Here is a 22743-nt window from a genome sequence, read left to right as displayed (position 1 = left end):
ACTTGAAAACCATCGTGCACCGATACAAAAAGTTTTACACATGCATAAAAACGTGCACAACTTCTGTACTGAAATAAAAAAAATCAAACTCTCGCATGTTTGACCGCTAGTGCCATCTAATGAAATTTAGGTAAACTAAAATGCATTCCTTGTTTTGTTTTGTTTTTTCAGTAAAGATCTGCTATATTTCTAAAAGAAACAAACTGCAGACCGTCAGGAACATTGCCATAGATTTGTAAAACCTTTTGTATTAGTACACGACGATTTTTAAGCCCGTGGGTCACTAAGTAATGTGTCCCATAGGAATGTGATCAGATGAGTCCTTCTTAACGTTTCGAACACAACCCTCGCGCCGCACCCTGAGTAGCTCCGTGCGGTGGCGTGGCGCCCGCTTTCCGCGCGCGGTTGTCTGCTGGGTAAAATAAGTGCGGCGAAACGAGGCTTGCATTCTGTGAGATGCTGCAAACATAACACCGACTTTCGGCCGACGTTCTTCACAATAGGGAGCTCTTCGTCCTTCCCCTCACACGGGGCGGAGAGGCACGTGCACGACCGGTGTTCTTTGTTTACTGTGCACATGCTTCAAACATTAAACAGCGGCAATGAAGACTAAGATTGGCGGTAGCTGTAGATAATGGAGGTAGTAACTCCGCATTAACCGCTCGGAAGTAATCACGTGCGTAGGAAACAAGATTGCACGGCTAATTAAGTGAGAAAACTAAATATCTACTGTAATGATATCTCGTGTCAATCCATTCTGACGTGAGTTATTATTACGTTGGGGATATGAAAATTAATTGCAAGCCGCTGCCATGCCTGCGGCGGCGTCCCTGACAAAATGGACAGGCATTGGGGAGGGCCCGCGGGGCTTAGCGTGCCCAGCACTAATTGCGCTGTGCGCATACTGCCCACCGAAATACTGTGCAGACGTGAAAATTAAGCAACTGAGAGAAGGAACTGCCCAACCCACACTATGAACACACTCTTTGGACACATTAAGGGTATCCAGAAAACTCCCTAGCCCCGACGCTCACCACCCGAAGCTACGGCTGGGTAGACAGCGCGATTTCTCTCTCTCTCTCTCTCTCTCTCTCTCTCTCTCTCTCTCTCTCTCTCTCTCTCTCTCTCTCTCTCTCTCTCTCTCTCTCTCTCTCTCTCTCTCTCTCTTACACACACACAAACACGCACACACATAGTGATGGAAGGCACAGTCATGCACACGCACACCCGCCAACGCACCTTCGCACGAGGCGTCCACAAAGCAACAAGCGAAGGTCACACATCCTCTGGAGCGCTACCGCTTCTCCCTGTCACTCCCCAAATGCCCCCAAAACCATCTCGTTCCGCATTACCTAACGTAACTGAGGACCAGTGGAAAAATGACGGTGTCCTAAACGCGCGCAGTAAATAAAGAAAAGGAAAAGACTAGCGGAGAGTCAACTCCCGCACTGTCGCTGCCACGCGCACCTACTTATATTTTCGCAAGCACAAGGGAGCGGATACACATAACAGCCCGCGCTGGTTGATATACGCAGGGCCATATAAATTATTGCAGCAGCGCCGGCCTGGAGCAAAATGAAGCCGTGGGTGACGCGGTGGTGCTTCCGCGAAATGCATGCGCGCCTGCGTTATATTTACGCACGCGCGACGCGGGCGGGGGCATCCAGTGTCGCACTCGTGGCCAAAACAGATAGGCCGCCCTGGTTCCCTGTGCCCTGTCCCTGTGGGACAAAGAAGATAAGAGGCCGCCAGGCGGACATTCAATAACTCTCCCGATCCCGAAACACTGCAGGAGCTTTGTTGATTCTGAGGCTGCTATATATGTTCACGCCAGCGAGGAGGAAAGCGGCGTTCCCGGGGAACCTTTGCGCGTAACGTGAGAGCGCGCTGGTGGGCGTCGCGGTGGGAGTTGCTCCTAATGCAACAAATGCGCGAATCATATATATATATATATATATATATATATATATATATATATATATATATATATATATATATATATATATATATATATATATATATATATATATATATATATATATATATATATATATAGATATATATATATATAGATATATATATATATATATATATATATATATATATATATATATATATATATATATATATATATATATATATATATATATATATATATATATATATATATATATATATATATATATATATATATATATATATATATATATATATATATATCTGTTGCTGCGCTTTTTTCCCGGAAAGGCTTTCATCAGAATGCTCGAATAAATGGCTTCAGTGTCACGCGCGTAAGAAATGACACTCGGATGCGAAGGTTTTTATATTTTCAGCGCTAGTTTTGCGCGTTTGATGACTGAGTGGTTGCTGATGGGTTACATTACCCTCTTCTTTGCTATTAGTAAAAAAAAACCGGGGCAGGCGAATTGCACGATGCGATGAAGTCAAAGCTATACAGAACCGCGACTGTACCTCTCTCGCTCACTATCGAATTTTCAACTCCTTCATCTGCATTCCTTTAGAGGTCATCTCTGCTATTAGCACTTCATGTTGTCGGGCAACGTAAGGGCACGCTTTTAAGTGTCATGGTATACAGGAGGAGGCGCGAAAAAGTGCAACGGTGGTGACGCTGATGTGTTATTGGCTGGTGATGATGACAACGGCGTTTCCCTCTTCATCGTCTTCTTTCTTCGTTTTCGACAGCTCCACCCACAGTGAATTAAAGGCGATTATACACAGAGGCAGAACCCACGCAGAAGTAGTTAATTGAGTATGACTCTTGCACGCATTTTATTTCCATCAGAGGCAACAAACAGGATGGAGGGGAAAACGGGACCAGTTGCTATTTGACATATGTTGAAACAAACTTTTGGTGTGAGCTATCGGAAGGTAGTTGTGCCCATCAAAGACAACTATACCCCCAAATCTTGGCTTTGCTGGTCTTTGCGCTGTAGAGATGACGCACAAATCGATTTTGTCGATGAATATAGTAGCGATTGAGACCACGACCGATTCTACAAAAAACCTAACGAAAACTAATTTTTATTACCAAAAAGTATGCATCTCGCCTCAAGCACTCACCGTAATACGACGCATGCACAAGCTATCCACCATCTACATCGTGTGGACAATGCCGGCCAAGCTCACCTATACCAGGGAATCAGGGGGTACATCGCTTCCAGCAAACCAACTACCCGGGAATGCCCAAAAGCAGAACCCTCAGCAACCTCCCATCCCAAAGCCGTTATAAAGATATCCGCTCCCATTACCTACAGAATTGCCTCATCTACCCCTTCCCTCGTCCATCTCTCGACACCAACGACGCATGCCTTTGGGGAAGACTAGTGTCACTATAGATAAGGTTGCAGAGCAGGGGCGGTATTCCCGTGTTTTGTCCCTTTTGTGTCCCTTTCAAAGTGTCCCTTTTGAGCGAGCCCTGACTGGCTAAAAGCGAACACCCGGATGTGACGCCATGCAAGCACGGCGGAGCTATGAGCCGTGGCTACTCGGAGCAGACGATTTGGAGCAGACGATTTTTCGTCGCAGTTCGCTCGCGGAACAATAAACACATAAAAGATACTCTGATACGGTTTAACTTCTTTAAAATGCGTTTGCAAGAACAGTTACGCTATTTGAATAAAAGGCCCACTGCTTAACCGGAAGTACGCCACGATGAAAGGGACGCAAAAGGGACGTTTTCGAAAGGGACAGTTACGATAGTTACGAGAATACCGCCCCAGTATCGGCACTCTTTTGTCCTATTGTTTCGTGTCGCCGCCGTGATCATTGGTCAGATCGCATCACGTGGCACTTGTTCACACTGCACCGGTTCATGGGCGCAGCCATTATGTTGCTTATGCGCTTTCTGTCGCTCAACTGTGGTGCTCTCAGCTTGTCCTCCTTGCTCTGCGGCTGCGCGCTACTGGCGTTATTCCCAATGCGAATCGAAGATAACGCGCTTCGTAGCATTTCAGCTGCAGAAGTGTGCTCGAAGATGCCGTATTGCTGCATCTTCGGCAGTGTTATCTACAAATGACCTCATCCAAGTAAGCGGTGAGACCGCAGGAGCGGCAATCTCGCAAAACTGGTGAACGACAAAATGGCCGCCCGGCGTTGCTCACTTGCGTGCCTCGGTGACAGTACTCTGTATCTTATTTAATTATCTAGTGACACTAGGGAAGACTACAAACCCAAAAATACTAGAACACAACTGTTCTACACAACATATCAGCAACCATGTACCCCTACGAACGCCCATCCTGTAAAACCTCCAGCACCACTTTTACCACGTAGAATGGGCTTGCCCTACCACCCACACCCCATCCCTTCCCTTCCCTGGAGCTGTGGGTTTGCGAGCTGAACAGCTGCCTTCCAGAGACGCATATAGGCTAACCTCGAGTTTAGAGCAAGAGCCATCCATGGCTTGAGGCTTTCCGGACTAGGATGACCACCCACAACACCATTATCCGCTCTAATAAGCATTTATAAATAAGAGGCCACTACTCTTTGATACAGGTTCAAAGTGATCGCACTACCTCACTCCCGAAAAACATTTCACGTATTTCACTGACAAGAGCACCCAGAAAATCAGATAACGAAAAGTCTGCCCTTACAGGAGCAGCTCTGTAGATCGCATAATTTATCTTAAGCAGCTGTTCCTAAACGGGGGCCCGAGGACTACAATGGGTCCGTAAAAGCACCTCAGGGGGTCCACGTGTCCCTCCGCGAGTCCCACTGCGATACCAGTCCTTCCTCTATTTTGCCAAACCTTGCCGCCAACGCAATGCGTGGCTTAGCGCTTGGGGCGTCTCTGCCCTGTCTATCGTCCCGTCTGCGCAAGTATTCATAGTGATCACCACGCACCAACATATCCGAACCTTTTCCCTTCTGAGGTGGCTTTGCCACATGGCATGTATGTTTGGCTTCTCGGGTGGCGCCCGTTTTAAGGTAAGCTTTAAAGCTTTGATGTAAGGTAAGCTTCAAGGTAACCCTACTATTGTGCGAAGAAACCACACGCACGAGAAACGGGCACAGAAATTCGTGTTTGAGCGACTTTAGTTTCAGGAGTAAATTGTTTGACTTTATGACAGGCATCAATGGAACCACCTTCCCGGACAAGTTGCTGGCATCCAAGATAACGACCGCTTCCGTGGTGCATTATTGACAATGTGACACAAGGTGTTAAGTGAACATGTACAGTTGTTGTTGCTGCTGCACTTTGTTTTATTTCTTTGTTGTATTGCTCCCCCTAGAAGAGTCCCCACTCCCTTCTGCAATGATCTTGGCCCTGAAGCTAAATAAATAAAAAATAAGTAAAAATACATGATAGCGGGATCCCTCAACACCTAATCCGGCCTGGAAGAAGTCCCCGGCGCGCCAATAGATGAGAACTGCCGAACTAAAGGAGGGTTGCAATAATTGCAGTGCTGTTGAAAGAGAAAGGGCGCCCCACACGGACCATATCACGAATTACTATAAAGGCTATTCTCCCCCCGAAGTTTTCTCTCTTTTTTTCGTCTCGCATTGCTGTCCCTTCTTTGTCTATTGTGTCGTCTAAAGGGTAACAGCCACTTCAGAATTCAGGCTGACGTCCTCGTCCCCTTTTTTTCCCCCTTGTTATTACAGGCCAACTTTGTCTTCCTCTGCAACATCATCCGAGTCCTTGTGACGAAGCTGAGTACGCACTCCAACGAACCTAGCCAATTTCGGTAAGAAATATGCACAAGTTCTCCCAAGTGTGGCACGTGTCCTTGAGATGTCCCAGTGTCTATCACGTGCACAACTCACTCCGGTACAAGCCGAAAAACGAAATCGGTGTGTCTTAAGCTAGTCTGAATATTTCCCTATACCTCCGCTACCCACATCACGTTAAAGGGGCACTGACACAAAAATTTTGCATCTTGTTTTTTCGTTGCGGTTAGTAGCTGTTGACCTATACTCATCACGTGTGGAAACCCCATCTGCTTCAGCGTGCGACGGTTGTTTACTTAGACACGTTTTTAATGCAGCCAGTCGCAGTTTTCGTTTCAGCGGGCGCCGGAATCGTGGAATTTTGTATAAACAAAGCTGTCCACATGACCATCGGACGGATATCACAGAACAGAGCTACCGTAGCACTGTCGAATACGCGTCGCCGGCAGTTTCTGCGAATGCCCATGCGTACTGATCTCGTCAGCCGCTTAATTGAAAAGCGACCGTGGACGATGCAGGCGCTGCGAGTGCAAATTGCTGCCGCGGCTCGAGACAGTGGGTGTTAGGCCTAAAGTTACCGTTTTATGTCTAACGTCGTAAAATTCATCGCCATCTTGGCGTACAGTGCACATGTGTCGCAATAAGGTAGCGAATAGGGCGAGTTGGAAAAGGCTCATGATGGTCAGCGCAAACGAAAACACGGAAGAGTGGGGACGACACAAGCTCTGTTCAGTTGTTAGACAGTGCTTGTGTCGTTCCCTCTCTTGTTTGGTGTTTTCGTTAGCGCTGACCATCATGTACAATGGGTATGATGTTGCTTTTCACGTCGTTAAGCTTAACGTTAGGGCTGCCAAACATCGTCAGCCACAGTAACGCAGAGTAAAAGGGGGAAAAAAAAAACAGACAGGGAAAAGGACGATGATGATGACGCTTTTACGTCCACATCTTAAGCCACACACGCGTAGATGTCCTCTGAAACTCGAATCACGCTTGCAGAGAGTGGCGCGTGCCCGCAGTGAGGGCCGCGAGTTAGATCGACGGTTCATAGGGAGGCTACGGCCGAATACTAAACACCGGGCATGCCATATCTTGTTTCGGTGAAGCCTGTTGTTTGTTCCCCAACCAGACTTCGTATAGTATGGTGTAACTAAATCAAGGGTAGCCTATAACGCTATTCGGGTTGTTATTTTCCACCGGACCAGGCAGTACTACAAACCCGGGCATCTGCTATGGGGTTGCCTTCTTGAAGGAAGAGGAGGAGGTAGCCTTTATTGTGGCAGGAAGACTCTACGTCAAGTGGGGGAAGGGGAAGTACGTCAAGTGGGGGAAGGGGAAATAGAAGGTGGGGGGTTTGTAACTTGGGACGTCTTAAATGTGTACAGTTCGACCCAAAACAGGTGGGCTCCTTAAGAATGCTGAAGAGGATGCGTGGGGTGAGGAGAGCAGGCTCACGACTCTAGACTGCTCGCGCTAGACCGCTTTTTAGGGAAAAGTGTGCAATTAAAGCCAGCATGGAGGGTTCCAGTGTACGAGGGTCGATGTAAAGAGAGGTTGTCGCGATGTACAGTTTTGAAAGCAAGAAAAAACGCATTTCCGCTTTTCATTGACTACGCCCCCTGCGGCTTTCTCTTAACATGTTTTTAATCTTTCAGTTGAGATTCTTATAAGCCATGTCCATGGTGTCATGCAGGAAAGCCGTACGAGCAGTGCTGGTGCTGTTCCCACTGTTCGGAATGCATTTCCTAATGACAGTGTATCGAAGCCCAGCCAACTGCGGTGCCTGGGAGGTGTACCAGTACATCAGCAAGGCATCAGACGGTCTTCAGGTAGGACAGAGAGTAACGAGATTTTTTTCGGCCCTTTTTGTTCAACGTTAATTTACGTAATCCTTAAGAAAAAGACCCTCGGTTCTCTGTGCCCTATACAGTCGCCAGACACGCGATATGTGCTAGAACAGTACTTGAGAGTGAAACGTAAGGATGCATGATGCAAGCAATACTAAGGACATTTTTAATCGAAGCAGCGCTAGGTACCCTACCCCGTAAAGTCGCCAACGATGTCTGTCAATCGAGTTCAAAAGGCGATAGAGTGCCGCGAAGCCAAGAAAGTTCGTTGCTATGGGACTTCGTTCTGAATGAGCATGAAGTCTATCAACCGAAATCACCAATAAAAGTGGAGCCATTGGCAAAACAGAGGGCATAAAACTTATCACAATTGGTAAATGTCGAGGCTTAGCTTGTCTAAATCACAAAAAGCGCATACATCGCATAAATAAATGTTGAAAGTATGAATAACACGTAAAAACAGCCCGATTACCCGCGAACGTTTTGCACGTCCAATGAAAGTGCACAACCGTATGCAAAAACTGTGGCTGATTTCATAGGAATCGGTACAACACAAAAGTGAATTGTGCAGCGAAATCTGCAGCTGAGCATGATTTGCGGGTCGGCGGCTGTCTTGTGGGTGTGCTTGGCGAGTGACATCCTGCTGGTGGATCACATCGGCAAAGGTGTACTGGCGTCGTTTCCGTGACGGATATGACGTCAGTGAAATATTGGGGCATAAAACACTTTCGTGTTAAAATATAAAACCCGAAAGCGAACAACCCGAAGTATACGTACTCTTTAGTTCTAAAGGTTGATTCCCCACAAGAAGACCCTGTGTGCAGGGGTGCACCCTTTACAGGCCGCTTGCTTCGTTGTACTGGCGTCATTTCCGTGACGGATCTGACGTCAGTGAAATCTTCGTGTAACCCGGAATAGTGCTAAAACTAAGTCCTTGGGTTAGTAATCCATAGCACGCATGTTCGCTACGCCCTCTGTTTCAGGAAACAAAATAGTATTTGGGTGCGTCGCAGGGGGCTAATTGATTATGCTCGAAACTTGGATGCATTCATGCCCTGAGAATTTCGTTAGAAATTGGCAATCTTTCTGGAGTGGTTGTAGAACTGCGCCGTGCAACGCTGCCATTTAACTTCTTTGTTTTCTCTTTCAGGGCTTCTTTGTAGCTGTGATATTCTGCTATTTCAACGGAGAGGTGAGTACACAAAGATTAACTTTTACATCAGCCAAACATTAGATAATTTAGAGCGACAGTAACGCGAGATCCTCGTACGTTTGAATTCCTCGTTGCAAGTGCATGCATGCTCAATTCTAAAACAACGAAAGACAAAAAGCTCCTAAAAACAAGCTGACGGGTTCTTGTTTCTGAAAAATGTGACACCAACAGCCAGCAACAAATTCGAACTAATAAAATCACTGAGGAGAAGCTCAATGATAAACTTAATTCTTGCGTCCAAAACCAGGAGAGAGAAACAGCCACACGCCGTCATTTTCACATCTTTCAGAATTGTCCGTGGAAGTATAGTTACCAGGTGGTACAAAGACGATCCAACATAAGCATTTTTTGTTCATCATAAAGTTGCCGGGCATTATAAGCATTCAGTGGCCGGAAATAGTTAAATGTTGTATCTACCAATTAATATTCCTCAACGCCCGTTTCTGATCGGTTGTGACGCTATGTCCTGCCAAGCTTCTGCTTAGCCGTAGTAATTCAGTATTAATTAGTCCAAGCTCGCACTATTATCGCGTTTGCGCAGGCCGCCACGCTGCAAGTCGTTGAGATTAATCACGCGGCATGCGCTCTTCCGCTAATATTTAATTGCGCAGGCCGTCAAACCACTGGGCGCGAGGGCCACGTCAACAAATATCAGTGCACAGTGAACAGACCAGCGACCATCGCGCAATCAAAGGGTCACAGCATGCCAAACAGGAATGGCACTCGTCGATATTTCAGCGTTGCAGTGCATTGGCAAAGGGCCTCTGTCGCGGAGGGCCGCGGCTGAAGGGGTCGCAGCCCTCCGCGAAAGTTTTGGGTTCGAGGGGTGGTGGTGAGAACGACGGCACTTAATTACTCAGTCGTTTATACAGTGACGACTACTGGCAATTATTTTTTTCTCTCGCAAGTGATGCGCCGACTAAGCTTGCGTGAATTCGACATTTGCTCTCCATGCAACGGCCCCGAAGCAAAACAAAAATTACGCCCATCTTCCCGCGAGGGAACCCTGGTGTGATGCGACGCATCGGGGGGTTCAATTGGTGTTTCCGTTGGAGTGATTCTCTAAATCGGGTGAAACGTGTTGTGACGCGAAGTCGAACGAGAGCGAGCGCTGACTGAACCGCCGCAGCGCGCTACCCGCTTTATATTCACAGCGCCTGAAGGAGAGGAGACAGCGGAGGAGAGTCGCGCATGCGCGCACTTGCGCGACGGGAGCGGAGCGAAGCGAGCGAAGCGCGCGCACGCAGCTGTTGTTTATGATAATGAGACGGGGTGAGAGTGTTGCGCACAGCTGTCGGAGAGAAGAGCGGAGGAGAGTCGCGCATGCGCAGGTGGCGTGCGGACGCCGCCGACGCCGACGCAGGAGGGACATGCCTCAGAGCAAGAGATGCGTCGCATCTAAAATTTAACGCAACAAGAAAGTAAAGTAAATTACACGCCCAATGAATTCCAAAGGTTTTGAATATTAAATCTCCTTGTTTTCGTTTTTGCTTTGTTTGTACTCTTTCATTGTGCCATATCAGTTTTGTTGTAAAACACGCAGACAGTAATACCCAGATGCTGTAATTTTTACATCTCTCCAAAAACAATTCTTTGTATGTTCTTCGACCCCGTTGTTTTCCATTGCGGGGAGGGGGGGAGGGGGAGCGGGTTATTTCCTTTGAAACAAAGTCCTGTGTGCTGCAGTGGTTCCCGCCCACAGCAAAAGCATAGTAGGGACAAACTTGGAAGCTTGGCCACGTACGGCCGCTCGATGGAAAGTAGGTCTTTCCATCGAGCGGCCGTGGCTTGGCGAATCAAAATACGTTCGCCTTGTCACATAAAAATAAAGACAGGGCACATGTACGGACTTAATACTGGTGTTTTAATCATATGTGCTATTTTAACCCCAGCTACTGAAGACATCTAGGGCCGTGTTCTCCGAAATGCGGGCTGTCGTTTTGAAACGACGTAGTATTGGCGTGCAAGACTCATCGTTTCCTTGATCGTGAGTTCTGTGGGCTGGCCGGACAATGAACAAAACGAGGGGCTACCCTCCTTTCAATAATTTTTGCTGGGGTATATTTTTCCATACCACAGCAGTAAAATGGTACATTTGTACAAGCTGTGTTGTACTTTATACTTCACTATAGTTTTCCACTAGCGGTAGTACCCGGCGGTGCCCGGGTGGGCCATTATATAAAGGACAGCAATTGGCATTTGTTAGTCGCCATATCAGGCTACTTCATTGGGAAGTGGTAAACACTCGGGAGCGCCTGCCTGCTGTCAGAACATAGGCTCGTACTGAAGGCGCGACGTGGTAATGTGAAACGACTGGTGCTCGTGTTTTACTCCAACTCTCGCTAAACAAACTGCACCAAGATGGCGCTTTTTAGCGAACGAGTCAGTGAGTGAAAGAGGTTTTATTGAGTCGGCGAAGTGGGAGTGGTTCCCAATTTCAGAAAGCCATGTGATGAGTGGGCAGCCTTCGCTCTGGAGGAAGTATTGTCTGGGCATCCAGATCGCTGTTAGGCACCAGGTTCTCCCACAGCTCAAGGTTTGGAAAAGTGGACGGAAGAAGGAGGAGCTTGGTTTGCTTGCACTCTTAATAAGATATGAAGATTGCCAGGTTGCAACCACAACTTGAATTCCGAAGGAGACTGCGCTGGGAACACATGATGGAGGCCGGCTGAGTGAGGGGTATTCTTCCTCGTAGGAAGTGCTATCTCAGAAGATATGAATTATGTTCATCGGTACAGTTTTATCATAAGTAACATGGGCTCCCTACGGGAGGCGCGAGGTTGCAGGAAGTCCCAGCAGATGCCGAGGGCTAACTTCTCGCTTTTTACTGGTACATCTTCTCTTTTACATTTATGATATATGACACCTGCTCCTACGGGAGTCGCATAGTTGCTGAAAGTGTCAACAGATCGCGACTGCTAAGCGAACGCGGGAAACCTCAACTGAATTTTACGTCCAAAAGAATGCAGATTAAAAAATCTCGCTGGCCTTCTTATCCGCATGTTAGGACAAAATCCTGAAAGTGGTTTTTGGACAATTAAATGGGAAGCATTTTAAAGAAAAAACGAATGGGAGATATCATCTGGCTGGGTGGTTATTTACGAAAGTGTAAAAACACAGTGTTTTCCCGAAATCCCGCTGGCCTCTATTGGGAGTGTGTCATTGAAAAATCTTGTATAACAGTGTTGAGATACGTGAGTAAGTTGCCTATCCCAACGAAAATCAGTTCGATATCTCAGATGGCGGGCGGTAAAAAAATTAATATCTGAAAAACTATTTTACCGCTTTTCACTCTCTCCATGGTGGAATTTTTAAAATTTTAAGAAATGTTGACCTCGAACACCGTAATCAGAATGTGCCCTTGCAATCTGTAGCCGTTTGAAAGAGCAGTTTGGCTAGACGTGTACATAACCTGTCAGGCCTTTTTCGCTCATCAGCCGTGTCATTTGTAAAAAACAATTTCACCCTTTTAGCGGCGTCGCAGAGCGACATCCTTAAAAACGGTTCTGTGTATTTGTATGAGTAACATATTCTAGCAAAAATCAGTTGGATTACTGAATCGGTGAAAGATTTATTTGAGAATCTTTAGGAACACCGTTTTAGTTCCGGAATGCGGAATCACCTCGCTGGTGTAGGTTAGGGCGAAATCCAAAAACTACTTTTTAGGTATTCTTAAGGGCTACTTATATCAGCAAAAAGCGCTTTGATATGTGAATGGGTGACCGAGAAAATCGCGAATTCGCGAAACCACAATTCCGCCCTTTTATTCGGTTAGGAGGGCAATGTCTGAAAAACCCGCCTTAGTGAGCACCTATTCAATGACGCAAATAAACTCGTGAAATTCCAAGTCTCTAGGTCTAACAGTTTTGGCTGGGCGTTGATGAGTCAGTCAGTCAGTCAGTCGGGCACTTCTCTTTATAGGTATAGATTGGCCGAACTCCGAAGGACTGCACAATAGCGGCCCCATCAGGACAGTTTAATTAAAGTTACGGTACAAATCCTTATAGGGAAGCAGAATTTCGCGTCCATCCGTCATTTTAGTTCCAAAGTCGTGCGGGAAAGCCGCCCGTCACGCATGTCGGAGCAGCCGCGCGGCGCGCCGTTTGCAGCGGCGGAACGAAGTCGACGCGTGCGTGCGCTGCCGGCTGCGCCGGCCGCTACGCGGAACAGCCGCAGCCGCTGACTTGCGCGCAACACGAAAACGAGTTCGGTGCGCAGCGGGCTCCCTGTCACCGTGGAACCGGCTGCGCGGCGGCTCTTGGAAATCAGACGCGCAACTCCGGCGAAGCTTCTACAGGAACAGTTTCGTCGTTTGCGTCGCCGCCACCGCATAATTCTTCTTGCCACTGCCAACTATTTTTGTTACGGACCTGATCGCCTATGGCAGAACAGAATCGTGATTCGCGCGCATATCAGGATGGCGGAGTATAGTGAAGTGTTGAACTGGTATAGACTAGGGCGCAGGACTATGCCCCCGCCTCACCCGGGCCTGACCCGAAGCGAGGCAGTGACGTTCCGGCAACTGCAGACTGGGTAGCTACCCACGCCGGTGCTCATGAAACACGAGTGCTCTAGCGTATATGTGAGTGACTTGTGTCGCGTGTGTGAATCGGAAAGGGCTACTGCGGCCCACATTTTGTGGGGCTGTGAACAAAATCCGAGGAAGGCACGGACAGTGACGACGATACCGCCGTGGCTTGCGGCCGCTGCGGGAAGCGACCAACGGGAAGAGCAGACACGGGCCGTCCAGTGGATTTCAGCTGCGCTCGAAAAGCAGCGCCCGAGCGAAAGCGCCAGGTGCTCGCTACCACCCCAGCACAGGGGCAGGCGTGGGTGCCAGAAGAAGGAGGGAGTAGCGAGGGCTGCTGGCCGAGTAAAGGACGCCACGACGAGATGATGTGTGGCCGCATCGCGATGACCCTCCCCTCGTGGGGCTAGGATTGTCGTCCGCCGGATAATCAAATAAAGTCTTTTCACTCACTCACTTCAATTCAAAAGTGCGTACAAGCTGAAAACGCCGACATGAGCCCAAGTGCTCTGAGGACTTGCTCGGAATCGGTGCATGTACATACACTGTCCTCCGGCGCACGTTAGAACACCCAGGTTGCCTACTTACCCAACTCGGACGTTCTTTCCTCTCTCTCCTCGACAGATCCAGGGCCAGATCACGCGGTCGATCGAGCTCGTGAAGTTGGAGTCTTCTCTGGCCAGGGCGAGCGTCCGGCGGCGCTCGACGCGCACCCAAGTCCTAGCATGCTGATGAGACCTCCACGGGTCCCTCGCCCCGTCCTCTCCCTCGCCGGGTCCCCAACCGCTGATACATGGCGCGCTCGGCCTCGCGTCTGTTGCTGCGCCACGTAATGCCTTGTAAGTATATAAAGCAGACTTCGCCCCAACACCCTAACCCTTCGTTTCTATTCTTGACCTTTCTATAACAGTCCATGTCTGATGGCTCGCTACAAGCCAGAATTTGAACGCACATGGTGAACAGTGGCGGTCCCAAGGGTGAGGGGGCGAAGGGTGCGATCCCCCCCCCCCCCTTCCCGCCAAAAAGGTCATCAGCATCTTATTTTGTTTTAAGCATTCCACTTGCGCGAGGTTAAATCCCACTTGTGCAAGGTCGCAAATGTGTTGCCACCGTCAGCCGTTGCACCGCCTAAGGGGCACCAAAAACCACTGTGTCGATAAGTGATTTGTGCGCAAGCGGGTTACACCACATACGCGCACACGCCTGCATGGTTATCACCTCCTCTGCAGAACTGGCGCAGGAGCGGTTCTTTATCCCCCCCCCCCCAAAAAAAAAAAAATCTCTGGGACCGCTACTGGTGGTGAAGCATTGTAATGAGATCCAGTGAACGACTGCCTCTAGCGAGATAAAAGATGCGATCGCAGAGTCTAAACACGGCGGTCACGGGGAGCGAAAAGATAAGAGCGCTAACTTCTTCTCGTGAGACTTGTTCGGTCGAGGTACCACCACTTCGTCTTTTTTGAGGAGCCGCATTGCGACCGGCCTGTTGAAGGTGGCACGAAATGGCAGGTTCGGTTCCCAGCACGATGGCCGTTTTTTTATTTTTTTGCGATGGCAAAAACCAAATTTAAAACACCCGGGTGTTGAGATTTCGGCGCACGTTAAAAGTCCCCAGGCGGTATAGACTAATCCGTTGCCTGGGATTAGTTTATACCGCCTGGGTGGGTATGCCGAGACACGGCGCAAGATGTATGTAGAAGCAACAAGGATGAGATAAGGGAATTTAGTGGCCATGGTTGGGTTTATTATTATTATTATTATTATTCTAGGCACAATATAAGTACACATATCAAAATGTGGAGGCTTGAGGACTTCTCATTTGTGAATTTTGTCCATACGCTGAAAATTGATGGTCTCCGCTTGGTCTGTCGCAGGAGACAATCTTTTGGATCCTATAGCCATAGGCAGCTACGCTGTAGTGCACGCTGATGGCTGAAAGACTATCTTCTGGATTCGAACCATCGATAGCTTCGCTGTAGTGCACATTGGTAGCTGAGAAACTTGCATAGCAAAAAATTAGCAAAAGCAGCGTCTGCACATTTAGAGCGTGGACACGCACTGGCAGAAGAGCACTAAAGGTGACAACGAAGTACAAAACTGGAACCATGAACGGGCTGTCAGAGGCCATCAACAAAAAGAAAAATATGAACGCGGAACGGGCGGTTGGGTGGGCAAAACAGCCAATGGAAGTGTAAAAACCAATGAATGTCTACAAATCAGAGCGAGCATTGAATAGGCATCGCAAAGTAACGACGAATATATACCGCCCTAAATAGTAGAGGGAACGTCTCAATCACTTCGTTTTTTAGAGTGAAGCTCGTATAGGTGAATTCCATGCATTTTTCAAGTCTGCGAACACAACTCCTGAAGCTTTACGTGCCGTTGAAGCAAGACTCGTTCTCTGTAGGGCACGAGGCGTTGTAAAGCGAACGTCCCGGTCCTTTTGAGTAGATTAGTTATCAATAGGCGCCAGTTCAGTCAAAATAAAAGTGTGTTAGCGTGTGAATCACCGCCGTCAACGCTCGAGAAAATTTGCTCACACTTCACACCTAAATTTTGTGCCTTCTCTACGTCAAGTGCTTTTTTTTTTTTCAAGAAATGTTCGCGTCCTACACCTTCACAGAATAGAATGCCTCATTCTTCGAATGATTTAAGTGTGCCAGCATTGTGAAAATGAGCAATTTGTAGTCTCGGAAACACCACGGCAGAGTCATCGACACGTTCCTCACAACAACCACAGCCAGTTTTTGCAGCCTTAGTTCAGAAAAAAATAATTATTAGCAAGGGGGCAAATCACTTGCACAGGCAAGATTACATTTGCCGTCACACTAATTCAAGAAGGCAGCCTTTAGCCACCATCATTCTTACCTTTCAAACCGGGAATGATCCAAATCATGGTCCCCACTTGCACCAAAACGAAGCGTTGGTACTATTTGCCTCTTACTCACTGGCCTGGCAGGCATGAGAAGCAACAGGGAGCAGTATTCCAATCTCTTGATGCCACAATTTAACTTACGCAGAGTCCGCCTTTTGTATTCCTTTATAGCCCATGCTTTTACTTAGTGTGAACCACTGGGCGAATTTTAATGTTTTTTGAAAGACACCAGCTTTAGCTATGTACATATTTGAGTTCTTTAAAAAATGGTTTTAATATTCACAACACCTTGAATAACATCTTTTAACCTTCACTTACCTATTTTACCCTGTGTTTGGTTTGGTGCATTATAAATTATAATCGAAAGGTTGCTGTGCCAAAAAACCACATCATCACTCCCCCCCCCCCCCGCCCTCCCCTCACAGCCAGTTTTCTAGCCTTCACAACAACTGCAAGCCCTCCACCATCCCCACGAATGCTATCCATTTAGAATTACTGTGGGTATTCGGAGTGACTGAGACCAGCATATGTACTGTCTTGTTGCTCCTGCGCAGGTTCTGAACTGGCGTCCATACCACCCCTGGCGGCTGCACACAGGGAACTTCTCAATCAGATGGGAAATGCACGATCACCATCACACGTCCTCGCCAACTCACCTCCTGAACGATCAGGTGTCCACTCGAGCTGAGCGACAGCCCCGGTAGGCAGTAAGGCAGCACTGCAGCCCCTTTCAGGACTCAGCGGCGACCATCAAGGCGATAACACCACTTTGGCGTCATCAAGACCGTGCACACTACCTCTTGACACTTCACGATACGCTGCTCGGTTTGTTCTCCACCAAATGCGAATAACTTTTGGCCTCCAGCCAGCTGCCAACTGTTCCAATGTCATGTCATTCGTGACTACACTGTTCGTGATCCTGGATGTGCTTATTGTGCCGAAGTAACCTGGGCTCAACAAGAAGTGTGTGAAAGATATTTACTGCGACCATCTATACTGGAGTTCGTTCTAAAGAGTTCGTCCACCTGCTGTGTCCGGCCCCTCAGTGGGACTCATTTAAATCAATGTGTGAGCTCGCAGGATTTGTACATCTCTTCTAAAATGGCTCTGCAGAACACTCAGCGTTCGCGAAGTTGCTCCCCGAACACTCAAGATATTACTAGTTTTGTGCGGGTGCCCTTCTTTCCCTTGCAGCTGCGACCAACCTACCATGACTGGCAAGCTCACGATATATGTTAACAGATTTCACACACCAGGAGAATGAACAATGAAAACAAAGTGCTTTTATGTTCCAGTTGCTTCTTTCATGTGCCTATATTTGATTATTAGGATGCCTGTGCAATTTAAAGTGACCATATTCTTCACACCCCAAAGCGGGACAGGTGGGGTGTGGGTGGGAGGTGTAGGGAAGAACGTAGCACATAGCTTAAATTACAAATTGCAGTTTGTATAACTACACCTGCACTATGCGGTCTTCGTGGTCCTTGAGGATTTTCCCTGGCCATTACCTACCTGATGCTTCTTGCTTGAATGAATTGCCCTCAACAGTCCACCTTTGCTGATGTGTCTGTAGTACCACTCGCACATCATGTGCAGATTCCCCTTCATTTCTTTGAGTGGAGTCAAATGAAGGTGCGCCTTCTCTGCAGTCCACATCTTATTCATCAAGGAAAACTCCCTTTCTACTGGTGCATATGTACCTGGCAAGCACATGGCATACTTGACGATTGCCTTGATATCGTTGCAAGGCTCGAGCTGCTGAAGCACGTCAACCCACCATTCTTCAAACGCAAAAGAGTGTGCTGAACGGATTGTTGGTACACTATAACCAAGAAAACAGCTCAGACATTGGGATTAAAGAAGAAACACACAACGCACGCGCTGTGTTGCGCGTTTCTTGCTTAGTCGCATCGTCTGCGCTGTTTTCTTGAAGTTCTTCAAACGGTTTCTTTTGGCTCTTCCATTCCTCCAGCTTTTCATTCGTGACACAGGGCTTGATACCAGTCTTCATACTTTTGGCCGAAGGCAGGACAACACACCGTCCCACAAGCAGGCTGCCAGGAAAGCGGGACCACAGCCGCAAAACTAGGACATGCCCTGCATAAATCGGGACGTCTGGTCACTTCACTGTACATCAACGGCTTCCTATTCATGCATTCTTGTGTCTTATTCATGCCAGCCACCATATGGTATATGCATTGTTCCAGCTCCCAGCTGCAATTAATGCAATTTCCAAGGAAAAGCCGCTCCTAATATGGGGAGTATTGTCGGGTACGTGACGATGGCTCAATCACTGCTCGAAAGAATATTGCCACAGCTGAAGTTCATTTGAAGAGCGAGTGTTCTACTATAGTGGTCAATCCCGCCATAGAGCACAAGCGGGTATGCGTGCTGGCTCGGAGAAGAGAAGTCTCGTTCCTCCTATGCCTGTTGGCTGCGTCGCCATTGTTGTGATTGAGTTCTCTCATGTCCTCGTTAAAATGGCTACTCACCCGTAGTGGCTCTCAGCTTCGCGCTACAGTAACATGGGTGCAATCGCTCGGGAACTTAAACCAGAACTGTTTTACACAAAAAAGAAGCTCCGTGTCAATGGATTAATGGGCTCTTCACAATATTAGGATTACAGATAACAAAGTAGCATTGCTGAACAAACGCTTTTCGGACTGGTATTTGGGATAGAAAAAATTGCACAAGTCAACCAGCACAGCTTGTGAAAAGTTCACATTGTAAAAATATGACACTACTCGTGTACGGTCTAGTTAATTTCTGCTTCACGCATCACCTGCAAGCACACAATTTGAGATGTCGTACACCACTAAACAATTACTATGGGACCCTACAGCCCTCCCTTAGTGATTCGAGAATGCTTGACCATCACTTCTCACCGAGTTTTCCACTGGAAAATTTAGTGTTGCCCAGTGCATGTCAACGAAACATGCAAGAACTCGATTTTTAGAAATGGGCTTCAATTCACACAAAGGAAAGCCAGCCCAATCACACTACACTACACAGCCCAATCACAAAGACCAATCGCACTAAGCATCTATAGTCGGCTTGACTACAGGAACATGCCGTGCTGAAAATGTTTCTCTCTTCGTTTTATAGAGACCATTCTGGAGAGAGAATTCTACAGTTGCCTCTATCGATTACTTTTATTTTCGTATTTTTTCCCTTTTCCCACTCTCCCCCATCCCCTTCAGGGTCTTATGCATCCTCCAATAAACAGCCAATTAATCAATCAATCTCTTTCGTTACCGGACCGTTTGAAAATCGTTCAATTTAAATGGTACCTTGGGAGCCCCTTTTCATAGCGTTCCAGGCATTTCTGAAGCAAGTAAAGCAATTTCGCGTTAACTCTAAAAATGCCCTTTCAAAATGTTTTGCTTTTATCTTAGCAACAAAAACTTGATTTCTGACACGCATTTGCGTCACCTGGGTGTGGAAAAGGAACGTGGTCATCGCGCGTCACTGCTACCCAAGAATAATGCGCGTCACTCGTAATTACTCTGCACCAGCGTTTAGTTTTTGTTATCAGGGCACGAACAGTGAATCATTTGAGTCGTCAGATTTACACTCTGACAGTAATATAATCCCAGAAATCGGCTGAAAATATCAAGCAGTGCCTATTTGCAATGTTAATTTCTGATTTTAGGCAGTTTTATTGCCTTTGCGCACGTTGTTCTAAGTTATGTTGTTGTTCTACTTACCACAGGACTATTCCCGAACAATTTACAACAGTTTCGATTTTGTTTCTGCATCGCGAAATTCATACTTGGCACTACTACGCAGTTATCCAACTTCAAGCCTACCTGGCATGGCGCCTTGAGCGTCTGCAATTGATGCTCGAAAAAAGCATGCCGCTCCTGAATTCACCCCACCCTAACCCAATTTCTGCAAAAAGAATTTCCTATGCAAGTCAAAAGATAACAAGTCGTCAGATATCAGTTCCCACGAGTAGAGCACTTCAAACCGGCCTTGCACACCTCCAGCTGTTCGCCTGCCAGTTTCTTTTCCATGCAACGGTATCTCAGGTCTATTGTTGCTTCTTGGCTGAACTCTCTATTCGGACGGAGTCTCCAATAAGTTTTGTACTGTTTTTTTTTTTTTTTTCAAAAATGTTAGGTGGCGCTGCAATGCATGAAGCTAGTAGTGCTCATCTCTTTCAATGCGCTGTGAGCAGGTCCATGGCTGAGGGTTAGATAAAGCGTTTAATACTTGTTGAAGCAAGTTACACGTCTTCTCTCATCGGAGCCATTGTCCTTTTTCCGGCCGCAGGAGCTGCTCAATTTAAAGGGTAGGGGGGGAGAAGGGGGAGGCCTTGGCGTACGTGACTCAAGGCTCGTTCGCATGGCGCGAAGCAGTTCGAGTGTCCGTGAACATGAGACCGCAAATGCATTACGCGCACATGGAGTGGCAGGCACGAGTTCTCACATCACTACACGGACACATACACTTCACACCTGTCTGGCCTACGTGACTGGATGCACGTAGTGATGACCGCGAGTGTTCTGAGGCACAGAAATATGTTACGGCGTTGTATCACACACATGGAGTGGCAGTCACGAGTTCGCACATCACTGTACACGGAGATGCAGGCGCGACTTCTCACAGCGCAACAATTAAAATTTGCTAAACAGCTGCTAACACCTGAAGTCAGCCAAAGTTTGCAAAGCACAATTTTAGCGCATTGCACGTCACTCCTACAAGCAGAGCTACAAGAGTCAGAAGACGATAATAAACTGCAAGTTTATATTTTGAGAGGTAACAGACAGTGAACGTCAACAAGCATCAACCACAGAGTTTCGTTTTCAACTCCATGCATGTTTTTCCTTATCGCGTGCTTTCCCCGAATACTGTGCTGGCCGTAAATGCAAAGTCAGTCATTGACAAGATATTTTACGTCACCTGAAGGAAGAGGGGGGGGGGGGGGGGGGGGCAAAGTGGTGCTTCTGATAATGTCAAAGCGCCAGATTTCTTCCAGGGAACCACCCAAACTTGCACATTTTGAAATGGAGGTTGGGCTTCACCGCAGGGCATGGGCACCATGCGTGCTAACATTTTTTGTTGTCAGACTGTTTCCTTCCCAGTCAACATTTTTTTTTCTAGGACGTGTTTTTGAAATGTTTTCCCACAAAATGCCTATTTGAAATATTTTCTAGTATTGGTGGTTTGTTATACACAAGCTCTTTTTTTGTCGTCTTCTTCGACATGACAGAAATTTTGATTTTGACATTTTTTTTCATAACTGTGATGCAGGAACACATTTAAAATGGCGTTATAGAAAAGGGCGTTAAATCATCTGCTTTTAGTGCTCCTCCAATTCGTGCCTAATCAATTTTTTAGCAAAAAAAAGTTTTCTTCGACCCTAAAAATCTGTTAATTTTCCCGTGGTAACTAAAGAGGTGGTGTGCAGACAAAGCCACCCTACAACACATCATATGGGCATGCCCACAGAAACCTCGTTCACCTAACAGAGCATTAAACATCAGGACTCGGGAGCAATGGGAGGTCGCCTTGCTCAGCTCTCACCCCGACTTACAACTACTCGCCCAGCTGGCGGAAGATGCCGCTAGGGCCCACGGGCTCATGGCCGCCATTTAACGGGGAAGGCTAGGTGACTTCCTTCCGGTCACCCCCTTCCTTCTACCAGTTTGGGCTCAAATAAAGTTCCTCTCTCTCTCAACTGACTGTGGCACAGCAGCTGGCACCAAAAAAAAAAATGCAAATGTGACAAATCCAAAGTGATGAATGCAAAGGCACGTAGTGCCTGCGGCCTTACAGCTAAGCAAATGCCAACTTCCACAGCCGCTCATATATCAGATGAAACCGAAACCATAACCCCACTGAAAGTGATAAAACTGTTGCAGCCATGTTTTCAGGAAGGGGGTTCATGGCAACCCTATCTCACAGCTCAATTCGGGCTCTGTTCGGTGCAGGATGGCGCAGGTAAAAGTAGAAAAGTTTGGCGCTCCAAGACTCCGCTGTTTCACCCCTGAATATTTTTAAAGTGTCGCCGGAGTCATTGAGGGTGCTCTGAAGATATGGCAATGGCGTCGACATTGCACGGGCACAGAACCGCCACATTTCCAGAGATTTGACAAGCCTGCACACGAATTTTCGAATATTAGAAACACTTATTCCAGGGGCAACTTTATTCGTCAAATTTTAGTATTGAAAGTAAGTACGTAAACCCAGCCAAGAGCCTGATAGCCCTGTTTAATACAAGCCCTAAACAATGCACACGCACAAGTACCGCCGCCCGTGCGGCCAACCTACGTTTCACCAATTTGGAGAACTGTCCCCGGTGGCATGAAACACAGTCGAGCTAACATTTATTTCACAATTCAAGCAACTTTAACTGGGAATTTCATATTTGCAGCAGCTTAGGTATGTTTTTTAAACAAAATTTTGTAATTTCTTTTCCCACATTTTTTTTTAAAAACAATAACATTGCAAAGGAAATTTACTTGTCTACATTGATACCACACTTGTTACATATTTAGCTAGCGGAAAAAGCTTCGCTTGACTACCCAAAATCGTTGCTTTTCCCATAAGCAGGAATGTTAACTGGGATTAATGTGAAGCTATTGTC

General features: G+C 47.1%; 1 protein-coding gene across 1 annotated transcript in view; it reads left to right on the top strand.

The window, feature by feature from the left end:
- LOC144167563 (calcitonin receptor-like) overlaps positions 1-17438 on the top strand; it is a 185954-nt gene extending 168516 nt beyond the window's left edge. Inside the window, exons 12-16 of the mRNA XM_077696790.1 lie at positions 5626-5708; positions 7382-7517; positions 8686-8727; positions 13901-14115; positions 16706-17438. Of these exons, the coding sequence (XP_077552916.1) occupies positions 5626-5708; positions 7382-7517; positions 8686-8727; positions 13901-14008 (369 nt within the window). The 3' untranslated portion in view covers positions 14009-14115; positions 16706-17438. The remainder of the gene's footprint in view (positions 1-5625; positions 5709-7381; positions 7518-8685; positions 8728-13900; positions 14116-16705) is intronic.
- The last annotated feature ends 5305 nt before the right edge of the window (positions 17439-22743 follow it).

The sequence above is a fragment of the Haemaphysalis longicornis genome, unplaced genomic scaffold (assembly GCF_048455015.1).
Source record: "Haemaphysalis longicornis isolate Haplotype H1 unplaced genomic scaffold, Haemaphysalis longicornis Haplotype H1 scaffold_2, whole genome shotgun sequence".
Taxonomy (NCBI): domain Eukaryota; kingdom Metazoa; phylum Arthropoda; class Arachnida; order Ixodida; family Ixodidae; genus Haemaphysalis; species Haemaphysalis longicornis.
Note: the sequence above shows the minus strand (reverse complement) of the source record. Positions and strands in the feature narration are given on the sequence as shown.